The 17,167-nt window shown below is 32.0% G+C and overlaps 2 protein-coding genes across 2 annotated transcripts; one reads left to right on the forward strand and one right to left on the reverse strand.

The window, feature by feature from the left end:
• The first annotated feature begins 6,460 nt into the window (after positions 1-6,460).
• Positions 6,461-10,353, forward strand: LOC104887525 (hypothetical protein). The gene is made up of 5 exons (XM_010672178.4): positions 6,461-6,662; positions 7,209-7,461; positions 7,582-7,677; positions 8,625-8,833; positions 9,937-10,353. Exons 2-5 carry the CDS (start codon positions 7,275-7,277, stop codon positions 9,970-9,972), a joined length of 528 nt encoding a protein of 175 aa, XP_010670480.1. The 5' UTR covers positions 6,461-6,662; positions 7,209-7,274; the 3' UTR covers positions 9,973-10,353.
• A 3,145-nt stretch (positions 10,354-13,498) lies between these two features.
• On the reverse strand, positions 13,499-16,167 carry LOC104887524 (two-component response regulator ORR9). The gene is made up of 5 exons (XM_010672177.3): positions 15,684-16,167; positions 15,143-15,252; positions 14,951-15,028; positions 14,763-14,833; positions 13,499-13,993 (listed from the first exon to the last, which is right to left on the reverse strand). The coding sequence occupies exons 1-5, from the start codon at positions 15,778-15,780 to the stop codon at positions 13,768-13,770; spliced, it is 582 nt and encodes a 193-aa protein (XP_010670479.1). The 5' UTR covers positions 15,781-16,167; the 3' UTR covers positions 13,499-13,767.
• Positions 16,168-17,167: the final 1,000 nt, after the last annotated feature.

The raw sequence follows: 17,167 nt of genomic DNA on the forward strand, positions 1-17,167 counted from the left end.
TGTCTAGATTCTCAAGGTAATCGATCTAATGAAGACTGCATAGTCTTAGTTGACGGTGCTTGGAAGCGTCATAAACAGAAACATCCAAGAGCGGGAATCGGTTGGTCAGCTCATATTAATAACAACAAAGCTTTTGAAGGAAATGCTGCGGTGATTTCATCTCCCCTTCAAACTGAAGCACATGCGATACTACGCGGGCTGCGTGAAGCACTCAGTAATGGCATCAGTCGCGTTCACATCTATTCGGACAGCAGAGAGCTCGTTCAAGCACTTAATAAACATCAATATCCTTTTGAAGTAGCAACTTTAGCACATGACATACAGGCACTTCGTAATAAATTCCATAGTTGTAAGATCCATAAGGTAAGTAGGTAAGTGGTTGCTCGCTCCCGCCCATGTATTAGCTACTGCAGCTAGATTAGGTAAAGTCTCTTAAGCATGTTTGTACTTGTTGTCAAAAAAAAAAAAAAAAAAAAACCAAGTGGGCCTATGTAGTAAGGTAAAGGAAGCGAAAAGGTATAAAAGACTTATCAAAGTTGATATAAAACAAATAGGAAAAAAATTTATGAAACGAATTAAAATGGAGAAAATGAGGGTATTTGTGAAATTATAACATCAATAGTTATTAGCTTAAATATTGTCCCAGGATTGCATGTAATTTGTGATTAGATTTATATATACTATTAATTAAGTGTATTGATGAAAGTTAATCTAGAAAATTCTAGATAGGTCATGTAATGTAAGGAAAAATCTTATATGCATGTCTTAAATTGTCTAGAAAAATCTTGTAAAATATCTATGTAAAAAAATTTAAGTTTAGAATATTTGAGTGTGTGTTAGAAATATCAAGGTCTACAAAAATCTAGAAACTAAGGTACAACAACTATAAATATGTTGTATGTGTATGAGTTAAGAGGGAGCTCAAATGAGAGGGAGCCAAACAAGTGAGCTCCACACAAGATATTAGGAAGGTAGGAACAAAGGGTTCTACCAAGGTGAATGAGAGACATGAGCTCTCACAAACACATGTACAATTAATTATAAATGAAAATTCAATTTTATGATACTATTCGGGTCCATCAAAACTTCCGCATGCGATCCCAAATTTCTATCATGTATGTGTATTAAATTACAATTTTTATTCTACATGATATCTTTTATTACTTTGAATCACAATTGAACACATAACTAAGCTTGGTTAGCTAGCAATAAGTAAACTAGTTTCAAAATATACTTGATTTGTCGAAATCTGGATTTAAATTCTTTAGAAATATTTTTAAAAAACTATAATAAGTGCACTGAGCTTACAAGTTTATAGTTTTCGATTATGTTTTCCCTCCTCAACTTATTAAATTAAGATCGATTAATGAACATTTATCATCACAAATAACACTCATTAATGGTTATTTATCCTTGTAGATATGCCAAATAGGCCTACGGCAATATCATCGTTGTGACTAAATTTACATCTCAATAGCTATAGTGGTCTTAATTTCATAAAAATCATCATGTAAGAATATCATGGCTAGATTGCATGTCAATATGTCAAAGACTTAGGCACAACAAAAATAATATCATTGTGCTAGTTGAATGTTATGTCATGAAAACTTATTCAAGACTCCTTTTATATGAGTAACTCAAAATAAACGATAAGGCTATGTTCAGTTTATCTTATTTTTGCTTATTTCAGATTTAATTAGATCAGATTGGATTAGAAAAAATAAGTTCAGATCAGATCAGATCAGTTTATGCTTATATTTAAAAACTCATTATTACTATTAAATATCTTTCATTACATATTAGTAAAAATTATAATAATTAAATATTAATAAAGTACTCATTGAGACGAATCAAACAAGACCCCACATGACTATATTTTTTCTTATATATTGAGAAAAATCTAAAAAATTCTCTCTAATTGTGAATAGTGTCAAGATTCTAAGTGAGAAAGATTAAAAAATACAAAGGGAGTATTATTATTTATTAGTACATTTGTTCAAAAAAGAATTATTATTGTTGTTGTTGTTGTATTTATTAATTATTAATATTGATAATTATTATTAGTCTTTTTGTTATCATTATAAACGTCATTGTTATCATTATTTTAAGTTATTTTGTTGTTACTACATAATAGAAAATTAAAAGCCACGTGTTAAGAACATAAGATTGACGCAAAAATAAGAAATATATAAAATATGATAGCTCAAATTCATGACAACGAAACTATTAAGTTCGGATTACGTTTCAAAATACGCTAAGTGCGAGATACAAATTATAAATTTAGATTCGGTATACCTCTTTCTACCGAATTCCAAATCTCTTTAGTTATTTGAAGTTGCACGCTATTTATTTCTTTCTTGCGCAAGTCATAGTTATTTGTATATCTTATTTTATTTTATATGAAAAAAAAGAGTTGAGTCTACCGTCTTCTCAAGTGTGAAATATTTTTTTTAAGGGAAAGTGTGAAATATTGTATAAGTGCTCTTATAAATTAATGACTTGGGTTATATAATTATTTTTGGTAATAATTATTATTATTATGATTATAATTATTGTTGTTATTCTTATAATAATGATAATAATAATTATTATTATTAATAAAAAAGTTGTGTAAAAGTTGTAATAGAAATAAAATGATAACAATAGTAATACTATAAATAAGATCTTATAATGTATTGCATAATAATGAATTACAAAGTAATAATATAATAGTAATAATACATTTTATAAAAGATAAGATCTTGTAAATCAGATCAGAAAAAATAAGTTCAGTTCATATCAGAAAATTTCAGGTGAACTAAACATAACCTAAAACTTAAGATATACAGTTGGTCTTGTAAAAGACCGTCTATTTTTAGTTTCAAATTAAGCATTGTCCAAGCTCAATACTAAGAAGAGAACATGTCACCTTTTAAATATAATAACTACTTTAATCTATTTCGTGATGAGTTTAATCTATTCAGCAATGATATTTTCTAACCCATTCAGTGACTAGTTTAATCCATTTAGTGACTAGTTTAATCTGTTCGGTAAGACTGCCGAGTTATTTTTTGAAATTATTATTTGTTGTAGTTCGAGATCAAGATAGCAAAGGAAGGAAAAGAGAATGGATGATTATGATATTGTTGGGTTAGAATATAATGGAATGAGCTTGTTAGAAAAATCTAGTCAGTCTAATATTATGTTAAAATTAGACTACCTATTTTAATAATCTGTGTAAGACATATACTTCTTCTTCCATTGTTTTTTAGGTCTGCCATTTTAATTTCGACACAATTTTACCATCTTTTATTATTCGATTTTTTTCACCATGTACCCCCAACTTTTCAAAAAATTCACATAGTACCCTCCATGTTTTCAAAATTCACCAGGTACCCTCAATTTTATGTAAATACACCCAAATGTCCTTAATGAATAACAGCGTTAACCGCCGTTAGTCATTAACCCTATTTTTCTGCTTTGAATGACCCTAATTAAACTCTAATCCTGATCCTAACTCTTATCCTAACCCTAACCCTAACCACCCCTTCCACACCCTCCCACCACCCCTACAGCCTCCTCCGCCCCAGACCCACTCCTCCCCCCCGCGCCACCACATCCCAAACCCAGTTCCCCCACCCCTCCTCCACCATCGTACCCCCCTTGATTTCAGAACAACCCCCTCCTCCCATTCCTACCCCCGCCACGGCATCACCCCCTTCCATTTTCGGGATCTCCCGGTGAATTTGCGAGCAAGGTCTTGCTAAGTAAACCGAACAAGCTGTTCGCGACGGGGGGTGGGGGAGGGTAGGGTTTTATGCTCACGACGAGGGGTAAGGAGAGGAGTGGGTTTTTGGGCTCGCGACGAGGGGAAGGGGAGGAGTGGGCATCTGGGCTCGCGATGAGGGGCGGGATTTTAGGCTTATGATGGGGGTGGGCCTGGGCTCGCGACGGGGGTACGACCTGGGCTCGCGATGGGTGCAGCGGGGGGTGAGGGAGGGGGATGGGCTGTAGGGGTGGTGGGAGGGTGGGAGAGGGGGCCGGGGTTAGGGTTAGGGTTAGGCTTTAGGATTTATTTAGGTTAATTAGTGTATAATTAGGTTAATTAGTGTATAATTAGATTAATTAGTATTTAATTAGGTTAATTAGCATTAAATTATGTTAATTAGGGTTTATTTAGGGGATAATTGGGGTTCAAATTAATGGCGATTAATACTGTTAGTCATTAAGGGTATATGAGCGTATTAGTTTGAAAGTTAGGGGTACTTGGTAAATTTTGAAAACATAGGGGTACCATGTGAATTTTTTGAAAATTCGGGAATATCTAGTGAAAAAATAGTTTATTATTCACTCATAAATGAAACATGATCATATAAAATCTTGTTGGACTCATCTTGATATATATCTTCAATATATCAACTTTTATAATTTATATTTATACCTAATTAAACATATACTTTAGCCGTTCCAATAAACTTCTCATTTCTACTTTTGACCTTTGTTAATACATGTTTTGTATTATTAACTAGTTTTTTGCCCGGACGATGCTTCGGGTCAGTTACAATAAACAAATATGTTCTTATTTTTAATTTCATAATTTATTTTGCTACTTTTCGTATTTTTTTGTCCATTAAGAATTTGAAAAATTCACGTCACGACGTGATAAGTAAAAAATATTTGAAAGCTTTGAGTTTGAAAACAATAACTTAAAAGGAATTGTGGTAAGAGAATATGACATCAATATTATCTTGTAAGTTACGTAATAAGAGTTTTAAAGATGTACTCGCTCCGTTTTTTTTTTTAATTGCTATATTTTCCTTAAATGATTGTTTCTTTTTAATTGTTACATTTTTCTTATTTGGGGTACTTGGCCCACCATAAAGTAATACTTTTATATTTGTTCTTCTCTTTTTCCATCCAAAAATACTACTTTTTCATCTTTTTTTCATTATTTTACATTAAATGCATCAAAAAGTGTATTCCAAAAAGCTTGAAAGTGACATTGCATAAATTATTGTGCATACAACAATGTAGCAATAAAAAAACGGAGGGAGTATATACTTGTTAAGTCTTCTTAATTAACTATAATTATTAAAAGACTTTATCATATCTATTTGAAAGAGTTGAAAGATTGAACTAACAACAAAGTCATAGTGTATTGATGGTTAAATTCTTACTTTTCATTTCAAATGTCACATGTTCGATACCTTTTAATATAGGGTTTTTTCACCAAATACCCCCGACAAATCAAAAAATTCACAATATACCCTCAATGTTTCAGAAATGCACCGTATACCCTTGAGTTTTCGAAAACGTGCACCAGATACCCTTTTGCCGAAGCCTTAACTCACAGTTAGCTTTATTTACAATTTTGCCATCATTAACCTAAATAATCTAACTAACCTAACCTTAATCCAATCCTAAACCTTACTCTAATCCTACCCCTAAACCCTAAACCTAACTCTTTTGCCGAACTGCCGTTAACTCACAGTTAGCTTTATTTACAATTTCGTCGAAAATGGGTTGCAGATCTGAAGGGAGAAAGGGTGTTGTGATGGAGGGGGGTTGTGGGTTCGTCGAAAATGCGAGCCAGTGGGGAGTGGGGTTGCGAGTTTGACGGGGGAGGGGGGTTGCGGGTTCATCGGAAATGCGAGGCGGGGAGGGGGTTGTGGGTCCGTCGAAAATGCGGGGCAGAGGGAGGGGGTTGCAAGGCAGGAGGAGGGGGTTGCAGGGGGTTGCGAGTCTGACGGGGGAGGGGGTTGCGGGGGCTGCAGACGGGTGGGCAGTGGGGGGGGGGGTCAGGTGGTACGGCTGGGCTAGGGTGGAGGGGAAGGGGTGGGGGTGGGGTGGTTTAGGGGTTAGATTATGATTAGGGATTAGGGTTTAGATTAGGGTTAGGAATTAGGTTTAAAAGTTAGGGTTAGGAGTTAATAATGGCAAAATCGTAAATAAAGCTAACGCTGACTTAACGGCGGTTAAAAAAAGGGTATTTGGTGCACAAAAATGAAAAGTCAAGGGTATATGGTGAATTGTTGAAACATTGAGGGTATATTGTGAATTTTTTGATTTGTCGGGGGTATTTGGTGAAATAACCGTTTAATATATTTGTATAGATATCTTTAATTAAATATTAGTAAAAATTATACAAGTTTAAAATTATTCATCGACAAACGTGCAAAACAAATACTCCCTCCGTCCCAATTTATTTGCTACATTTTGCCATTTAGGTGTGTCTCAATTTATTTGCTACATTTACAAACATTTCCATATATAGTACATAGGTCCCACACTTTATTTACCAATTTGCCATCACTCCCTCCTTGTTTTTTGTAAATATTTCCATATATAGTATATAGGTCCCACAATTTACCTATTTGTTTTTTTGTTAATTCTTGTTATGGCAATGGTCCCCATTCCCTCCTTGGTCTTTGTGATAAAGTGAATGTAGCAAATAAATTGGGACGGAGGGAGTAGTAGAACTACAAAGAAGTGAGGAAGTACACTGTAGTACACTAATTACATCAACTAGTTTGCGAGCCGAAAACTACTTTGCACCGCTGCCGGCACTTGACGAGCCACCATGAACTACTGAAGTAAGTGAAGGTTCAATCCCACGCGTCGTCGACTCGCACCACCGCAGCACCGACCCCTCTTCACAGCCAACTCCAAATATTCGAATTTAGGTATTTTAAGTTAAACCTAAATCCCATCTACATAATTTGTCTAAATTTTAGTTCTTACTCATCAATTTCTTTATTAGAGTTTAAGATATTGGTATAAGTAACCAATATTAAGATTAGGGTCTTAATTTGGGTATATTCCCTTTTAATTAGTCTGTTTGTTAGTTAGCTCATGTATGAAGAAATCGTTGTTTTTCAGCAATAGTTGTTTATGTTGATTTATGGGCATTTTTACTGGCAACTATGGTGTTCTTTCAGTTGAATGTTCTACTTCTGTAAGACTTTGATTAATCTATATAATGATAAACAAAATCTGCAAAGTTGCTATCTTATTTTTGAGATTGGTGCCTAAAGAATCCATTTTGAAATTGAATGAAGAAATAATATACACTATGGTTTCAAATATTGGAATTAATGAAATTTATAACAATGCCGGCTTCGTTTTCAGTAGTGTTGGTTGATTAGAGTAGAACCCTACTCTTCTTGGAAACTTTTAGGCTATTTGGAGTTATGTGATTGGTTGATTGTACCATCTTTCAATGGATGCAGAAAATTTCATTTGGTTCTGGAGCCTCTGGCTTAGTTGAATATCCTTATAGTTTGAGAGAATAAAAAATGGAGGCCAGTAATGGTGAAGGTAGAGCATCAATTATAGGGAGTACTGGAACTATCGATCTCTATCCTACACAACGACAACAAGATGAAGCAGTAGATCTCACTGGGTGTGTGCATCATCTCCCATGTTGCATCAAATATAATGGTCCCTCCGACGTCTCCAACTATTTCAAGCCCAAATCTTTCGGTAGTTTCTCGAAACTTCCCTCCCCCCCCCCCTCCAATTATTTAATTTTAGGTTTTTTTTGGTTTTATTCCATGTTGCTTTATTTTGATTATCTTTATGCATGCTTCTTACTTATTGCAGGAGTTGAGATTGATGGTGGTTTAAAAGTGGAGGAAGCTTTCTTTAGGGGCAGGAATTTGCAAGGGGTTACTGTTCCTCTACCAGAGGGCTATGCTGGTCTTTAGCTTTCTTTCCTCGCCTTTTATATATATATATATATATATATATAATATATATAATTTATATATATATATATTATATATATATAATATTATATATATTATATATATATATATATATATATATATATATATATATATATATATTTATTTATATATGTTTTTGAAACTTGGCTTGAAAGGAAATTTATTTATGCTGATTGAATGTGCTACTTCTACTATTTAATGAATTAAAATGCATATTGTATCTAAAGCTTGCAGATATAAACTGAAATCATTAGAGTTTCTCTGAAAAATAGTTTCAAATGAGGGCATTTAAATTCTTGACTCTTTTACAAAGGGATAAATAAATGGTTAAGACTTAAGAATATTTTAGAGGACTCCAAATAATTAAAAATGAGATAGTCATATTGAACTACGAGAGTAATAGATTAACTGGGACTTGACATCTTATTGTTTTTGTTTGAGTCTACTATTACTTGTAGCATATGCGTTTTATGTAAGGAGCTAGGTTGTTCAATTTTTATCTAGCAATGAATCATTCGTCTTGACTCTTGAAAATATCATCTTTATTGGAATTGTGAATTACCATCAGTTTTGGGCTCGCAAAGTAGTTGATGTAATTAGTGTATATCTTAAGCTGTACACTGTATGTTGAGTTTAGTCATGGAAAAGGGAGTCTTGAATAAGTTTTCATGCCATAACATTCAAATAGCAGACTTGTATTATATATTTTGGTTGTGTCTGAGTCTTTGACATATTGACATGTACTCTAGCCATGATATTCTTAAATGATAACTTTTATGAAACTAAAACCACTGTAGCTATCTAGATGTGAATTTAGTCACTAAGATAATATTGCTGTAGCCCTATTGACATATCAACAAGTATATAACCAGTAATGAGGTCATTCGTGATGATAAATGTTCATTGATCGATCTGCAGGCTTTATATTGGGAAAGAAGAACTCCAGTCAAAGTAAGAATAAGAAAACAGCTGGAAGAAGTAAAGTTCCTGATATATCCGACATCAGTGGAAACAATTGGGAGACGCTAGCTAAATGTGGAGATATAGCATTCTGGAACCACGATAGTCTTCCTTCGCAAGATGATGCCAGTCTGCGTTTGTTTCATTGTTTTGCTGTTGCGAAGGCGGTAAGTCCATTGTTTAACAACACTCTCTAGATAAAGTTCCTGATCTTTAAGAGTTTGTTTGGATAGGGAAATTCAGAGGTAACGAGGGTAAGGGAGGGCTTCTTTTTTCATTGTTTATATATATCATGGGAGAAGGGAAGGGAAAGGAATTGGAAGGATTACGTTTTCTTCTATAGTGGTCGTTTGGTTGAACATATGAAGTAAGATTTCTTGGGAAGTTGTTTTTTCTTTGTAAACAATTATCTAGGAAGTTCAAGATGTTTGGTTGATCATTCCATAAAACTTAACATGGGAAGTTTCGCTGTGCCACTTACCTAGCGAGACCTAGGTATGTAACCAAACAATTTTGTGGGAAGTAGAACTTAACCAAACAACTTTATATTCTTTTACTTCATAGGAACTTTATAGCTCCCATGTTTTGTTAGTGTCAACCAAATCCTTCCAATGTTTGTAAGATTTGGAAGGAGAATGCAAGTTTAACGTTTGCTCCCCTTCCTTTCCTTCATCATCCCTCTTATTTCTTTGCCTACCTTTCTCTCCATATTGTTGTCCTAACAAAGTTTTAAGGTGCTTGAATGCATTTTCTTCCTGTGTTTTAAGTTGTTCTGTGTGCAAGTAGTACTTGTGTAAATTGATTACTTGTTGGTTGAGCTCTTCAGCATTATGACCTTGGAGCATCAATGAGGTAATAACATTAAAATGTGAGACTTTCGAGCAATCAGCCAATAATGCTAGGAGCAGATACACTGTTCTACACTTTTTGGCAGCCTGAGGTTTTGTGGTGAAAGGCATGTGACGTGCACTTAAACTGGTTAACATAGCAATTAGTAGTCTTTATATAACCACAGGTAAAGAATCAATGATTTCTTTTGTGTGTGGCATGATCATATATGTTTGAATCCATAGGGCCTAGATGCTAGGGGACATGACAATTTAGTGCCTTTTCAATCTCTCTGTTAATGGGCTAAATTGAGAAATGCAAATTTCTTTTATGTGCTAAGTTGGTTTTTGGTTTCTAATTTTGTGATTAGTAGAAGTTTGTTTAGAGGATACTTGATCTTAATACACGAGTTTCAAATTAACATATCTCCTCACACTTGTAGTTGCACGAGCCAGTGAGTACCGAAGAATTGACTTGATCAGCATCTGAAACTGTAGATTTGGAATAATGACATTGCTGGGCGGAGCAACAATTTGCGAGGTTGTATGCAACTTTCTTTACAGTGATCAAGCTAAAGATCTTTCTGATATAGAGGTAATATGATCCATGTATTATGAAGACAAAATCGGCATATATTTGGACGCATTACAATTTACCATTGTTTGAATCTACACTCTTTGCCTAATCCTTGCACCAAGTTGATGTGCTCTTGTATTTCTTGTTTAATGTTACCTAAGAAGATGCATCTTCATCACATTGTATGTATCTGACTGACTTACATTTTCCTGGAGAGTGAACTTTTATTGTACATAATTCATTATGTAATTTGAAAGTTGTGAAATTTTCACACCCTTCTTATTTCCTACCACTTGCGTTAAGTTGACCAATTGAAGTTAATTGGTTTGGTGGTACATAGTTTTGCCTTCTATTTGGCGTTAGAGAGCTACTAAGTGCAGTAATGTAGATGGGATTCGATCCTAGGTCTTGGATATATTTACAGACTCCGCAAGTCTTTACCAACTAAACTAGTTGGCATTCACAGTATTGTTGCATTTAACTTATTTGTTATTTTGCATTCTTATGGTGAAGTTGAAATAACTTGTTCCAGTGAGTTTTATAATGTCTTATATATTGCTATGACTTTTTGCTTTAGCCCTGCCCTGCACAAGCTGCTTCATAACTGCATAATGCTATATTCTTTTAAGATGATTATTTCAGTATCATGCTTCCTCCCTTGGATTTTGATCTTCCTAAAGATAATGTTCACGATCTTATATTACATCTTTCACCTTGTTATAATTTGAAGTATGTTTTAAGTCAAAATTAAGAAAAATTAATTATTAAATATGTACATTATATTGAATTTAACAAGATCATATATGGCGTTCAAAGAGCATTTTTTCTTAATATACAATTTGATTTTCATGCTCGTAGACAAATTTTTTACCATCAATATATTTGGAGTGCATGGGAGATTGAAATCAATGTTCTGTAAAGAAACTGATCTTCAATACAACCACTTACATTTAAAAAGAAATATAGCGTGGGGAACTGGAGATGATTGAATAAGATTGTTCCCCTTAGAAAATTGGTTGCCAATAGCTTAAAGTATTCGTCTTACATGTTAGGGATCACATCCTTGAGAAAGGTTAACATGGGTTAGTTTTTAAAATATAATTTGATACTTGAAATTTAAAAACACATAAAGGGAACATGAAAAAGAGAAGACAATTTTGAAACAAAAAAAAAATAAAGGATAAAAAGAGAGTTGTTCGTGAGAAAAAGAATTATACTTGAAACATCTTTTTTTCTGCTCGTAAAAAAAAACTTCTCGGCTCTCTCCGCTCGTAAAAAATAACTTCTCGGCTCCCTCGGCTCATATAGTTACTTGGTTGTTGTGTACTATCGCACAATTCATTGCGCAAATTGCAACTTTTTTCTACTTAATCAATTTGTAAGCTTAGAATTCTTACAACCTCGCTTTTTTAGATTCATTTTTGTTTAGATGGTATTCGATAAATTGATTTTGAATATGATCAGAAATTAGAATTGATAATAAATACCAAAAATTGGTTAGTTGCTTGTCAAGAAATAATTAGGATAGACTGTTAGAAAAGTATATGAGGAAACATCAAAACGCATGATTTACGTGCTTTGTGAATTTGTGCTTCAATTGCAAGCTTGTTGATTAATTTGTTCGAGTACCACTTTAATTTCCATTCATCTTATTTTGTGCTGGCTTGAATCTTTTCTCGTGACAGGTTGATCTTGATATCCCTTGTCTTCAAAGTTGTTGCTTTGTTTTTGAACCGTGAAGCTTAATTTTTGTTATGTGATATTATTCACAATTATCCATTTACTTCCTCACAAGAACCCTCCAATTACTGTCTTTGTTTTTTAGAAATTTTAGCCTAAACGTGTCCCCAAACTCTGATATTAGTGATCATCTTCATTATTATGGATCAAGAGTATGTCTCAGAAGTCTATTTTGTATGAGAGGGTGACATAAAGAATATAGGATATAAGGTGTAAGAATAATATTGTTGAAATTAAAGAAAACAAATAACAAACAAGAATTACTTGATTAAGGCTATGTTTAGTTCACCTGAACTTATCTGATTTGATTAGAACTTATTTGATCTGATTTACAAGATCTTATCTTTTATAAAATATATTATTACTTTGTAATTCATTATTATGCAATACATTATAAGATCTTAGTTATAGTATCACTATCATTATCATTTTATTTCTATCACAACTTTTATGCAACTTTTATTAATTATTATTATTATTATTATTATTATTATTATTATTATTATTATTATTATTATTATTATTATCATTATTATTATAATAACAACAATAATAATTATAATCATAATAATAATAATTATTACTAAAAATAATTGTATAACCCAAGTCATTAATTCATAAGAGCACTTATAAAATGTTACACACTTTTCCTTAAAAAAATATTTCACACTTGAGAACTCGGCAGACTCAACTCTCTTTTTTTCATATAAAATAAAATAAGATGTAAAATAATATATACATGGATGGTGATAGTATTGTAACTAGAATTTTCCCTTCCCCCCTAGTTATTGTTCGGAACAACTACTTTCGGATTATACTATGTTTAACATTATTAGGTAATGAATGAAATGCCATGTTTATAGAAAAATAATAATAATAACTATGACTTGCACAAGAAAGAAATGGATAGCGTGGAACTTCAAATAGCTGGACAAATTTGGAATTCGATAGGAAGAGGTATACCGGATATAAATTTATAATTTGTATCTCGCACTTAGCTTATTTTGAAATGTAATCCAAACTTAGTAGTTTCATTGTCATGAATTTGACCTATCATATTTTATATATTTCTTATATTTGCACCAATCTTATGTTCTTAACACGTGGCTTTTAATTTTGTATTATTTAATAACAAAATAACTTAAATAATGATAACAATGACATTTATAATGATAACAACGAGATTAATAATAATTACCAATATTAATAATTAATAGGTACAACAGCAACAATAATAATCTTTTTGAACAAATGTACTAGTAAATAATAGTATTAATAGTAATAATGAATTTTTATATATAAGCATGATCTGATCTAAACTTATCTGATCTGATCTGAACTTATTTTTTCTGATCTGATCTGATCTGATCTGATTAGATCTAAAATAAGCGAAAATAAGGTGAACTGAACATAGCCTAAGTAGATCTTAAACTAGTTGTGAACCTTTATACGGTTGTCTTTAAAGCGTATTTTGCAGTTCGTAGTCTCCAAGTGACAAACACCCCTAAGGTAACACAACTATCCCGATAGGACGAAGCGATATCGAAGATTGAAATTACTATGAGAACTGCTTAGATCTTGATTGAAGGTTATAGTTTGTATTTTGAGTTTTTTTTATCCTTATGAGTAAATCAAAGAAAACGGCCACAAAGTGTTTATAAGAAGGAAAAATAGAATCCCAAAACAAATCCAGAAAAACAAAATTAGGAATTTGTATTTAATCATAGCTCTATACAAGTATGAAGTATTACATGCTTCATCGCAATCTAATTACGCTCTTACCATTGTACTACACCTTCATGAACTTTAGAAGGAAAAATGGACTCTTTTCACATTGATAATCTCTCTATTGTAGAATTTCCTTACATATAATAATAAAAATTGGAAGATGACATTTAAAAAACGAAAAAGGGATGAAATATCGTAGTAAAATTGTAATCTGAAACGCAACAAGTAATTATAATGCAAGGAATGAAAGTACTTCATGATCAGTGATCAATTTCATCCTTGACTTATTAGGAGATATATCATCATCATCATCATCATCACTTTTTCTCTTGTTATTTTTTTCAATGTAATGTGGTTCCTTTGATCTGCTCCTCATTATGTGGGGTTTAAGCTTGTCAACATCCGATAACTGAACAGGTTTTAACAAAAATTCTTCCGCTCCTTCTTCCAAACACCTAAACAACGGAATTAAGTTAAACCATGTTAGTAATCTGGTGTTCCCTGAGGGTGTGTTACTCCATGTAATCCGGATACAATAAAAAAATTAGAAATTGTACAGTATAAAGTTTGATCCGCTAAACCAATTGGCAATTGATATTTACTATTATGATTTTAAAGTATAATTAATAAATGAGAATTTTCCTTACTCGAGCATAGCCCGAAACTAATAACTAGTTATGATATTAAATGGCGTTTAAATTGACCTCTTAAGAGTTAAAAGGAAATTAAAGTTTAGGGCAACTTTTTCCTTCCCATACACACTAACAAACTATCAATCTAGCATAATATCTCAACCAATCTTTATTTTAGTTAAGGTGCAAATCAACATTTAATACATTTCTTAGAGTATAATTTAGGAATTTATGACATAACTATACGTCAATCAGTGCAACTAATACCTATTCATTTCTCATATAGGGCAAATAGCGGGTTTGTAACTCCTTTTAGTGCTATGCCTAGAACTTAATCTATCATCGTTGTTTCTTCCACAAAAAATACTTGTTTCATTGAAGCTTTTAAGGCTGCATATATCATTTTCTTTTAGTTTAATAATATACTAATTACATGACATATACCAAATATTTGTGTGGTAAATAACTAATTGTTGTTGTATCTTGTATGATTACTCCTCAATAAATTCATGTAAAAGACGCTGTAAATTAACCTCAGCAAGATTAAAAAATGTTTAGCCTTTAGCAGGATCAAAAAGAACATGTATCTTACCTGCTGATTCGTGCAGGAATATTCTCGGAAGACATAATTACCACTGGAATGTCTCTAAGATTTTTAGACTCCTGAATATAAAAAACCATAACAAGATATATAAGATCATCTGTTTTATCCAAAATTATATAATTCTCACAAAAAAACTGATTTTATGGTTTAAAGCAGTTATATATTGAATCATATACCTTGATCTTTCTGAGTAAATCGTAGCCAGTTATTCCAGGCATGCAATAATCAGTTATGATCAAATTAACTTCAATATCCTGTAAAATTGATCAATAAGAATAGAATAAATAAGATTGATCATATGAACTTCTTTAAGTATTTTGTTTTTAGATGAGCATTAAAACTTCTAAAGACAATGAATAAAGCCATACATTATGATCATAATGAAGATTAATATTAGAATCACTATCTTCATCATTGTTACTCTCATCAACCAACCCCAGCAATTCCAGAGCTTTATTGCCTGAATCCACTGCAGTTACTGCAACAAAGTTAAGAATTAAGTCATCATTAGTAACCAATATATATGAATTTTTTCCTTGAATAATGTAAAAGTGTGTTTTAATTTCAGAAATGTGCCAAAAAAAAAAAATTTCCCTGCGTACCGTCCACATAGGACGGCACGCGAGAAACTGTTTTTTTGAAAATTGCGTTGATTGTAGATTTCGCGGTCCCATATTACTAATCCAAAAATTTATAACTTGAACCCGAACTTAAAGTATGGGTTCACCTCTAATAAAAATTAGAGACGTGTTGAGAATAAAAAGACATACCCAAGTCGTCAAAAACGAGACTCAATCCTAGGATATCGTGAATATGGGATCAATAGTCCCCACTCCCCATTTGATAAGAAAAATCTAAAACAACAATTAATCACCCCAATTAATATATACATTGTCAAACGAAGTTTACCTTCAAATGAAGATGATTTGAGGAGTCTCTCAATCAACTTTCTATCAATGAGGCTATCATCAACAGCAAGAACATGAAATTGTGCATCCACAGCCATTGCAATTTGCAAGAGTGATCAACTAACATAAACTAACGAGCAAAACAAATTAAAGTTGAAAATACAATACAAGATATATATGAATTTTTGAGTTTATGAAAACCCATTTGAAAGTAGAAGATATATATATATATATATGTATATGTATATGTATATGTACATAATTATGTATGACTATGATGTACGTAATCCTGGGGATCTCAACAGTTTGAAGAAAATGATATCAGACCATGTGTGATACGGTATCTTCAAAATCTGCTTTGGTTTTTGTGAAGAAAAAGATTCAAAGAACAACAATATCTTCGATTTATATGTTACTATACTATACTATACTATATAATATTTGATGACCCTCTGGAATAAAGATTAAGCCATGGATGTTGTCCTTATTATAATAAAAGTTTAGGGATTTTTTTTGTTATATGAGTATGGGACCCTAATATATTATATAATATATAGGCAATATAATGGAAGTGGAGCACACTCCATTTGCACGTGCAATTACCAATTCCCACTTATCAATTATCATACACTAAAAATTTAAGAAAATGGTGATATGAACAATCCCTAAACAAGATCTCATATTGGGAAATTAAAAGATTTGGTTTTTTAAAAATTATTCTTATTATAAGTGTTAATTCCACTTTGAGTTTGGATGGTTAATTAATGGTAGGAAAGGACCAACCAAGGAGAATATCCTTTCTTGTTTGGGTGTAAACAATCAAAAATCAAAAATCAAAAATCAAAATCCCCATGAATCTTTATTTTGGAGTACATTGTGGAAAATCATTGTGCACTAATAATTTGTTGGGAAAATATCAAATTGTTGATTCTCCTACAAGTTTAGGAATAACAAATAAAAATTATTAAAAGAGACGGTCTAATTTTAATATAAAAGTAGATCTAGTCACTAAATGGATTAAACTCGTCGCCGAGAGAAATTATCCTAATCACTATTGGACTAATTCTTTTTTTAATATTAGGCTTACCATTGCCTAATTTTAATTTAAAAGTAGGCGGTCTCTTACAAGACAAACTCTTTTTGCTTAGCTTATATCGTACAATACATGCATGCATTTTTATTTATTTTGTTGAGGGGATACATGCATGTATCATATTGCATAAGTTATTTCATGTCTATATATCCATAGTTTGTGCTATTAGAGATTGGAGAATATATGGTCCCTTGGGTAATACTTTTAAGTTCTAAGTGTTCTATCTATTCGCATTTAATTTTAATTACTAAACTCATCTCAAAATAAAATGGCCAAAAACGGACACTATGTTAATTGTTTATTTATTTATTTTCTCATATTTAATTTGTTAATAGGCTAAATTTAGGAGAATATATATTATTTTATCTAGTAAATATAAGTAAATGATGTTA

Source organism: Beta vulgaris, chromosome 2 (genome assembly GCF_026745355.1).
Source record: "Beta vulgaris subsp. vulgaris cultivar EL10 chromosome 2, EL10.2, whole genome shotgun sequence".
Lineage (NCBI taxonomy): Eukaryota > Viridiplantae > Streptophyta > Magnoliopsida > Caryophyllales > Amaranthaceae > Beta > Beta vulgaris.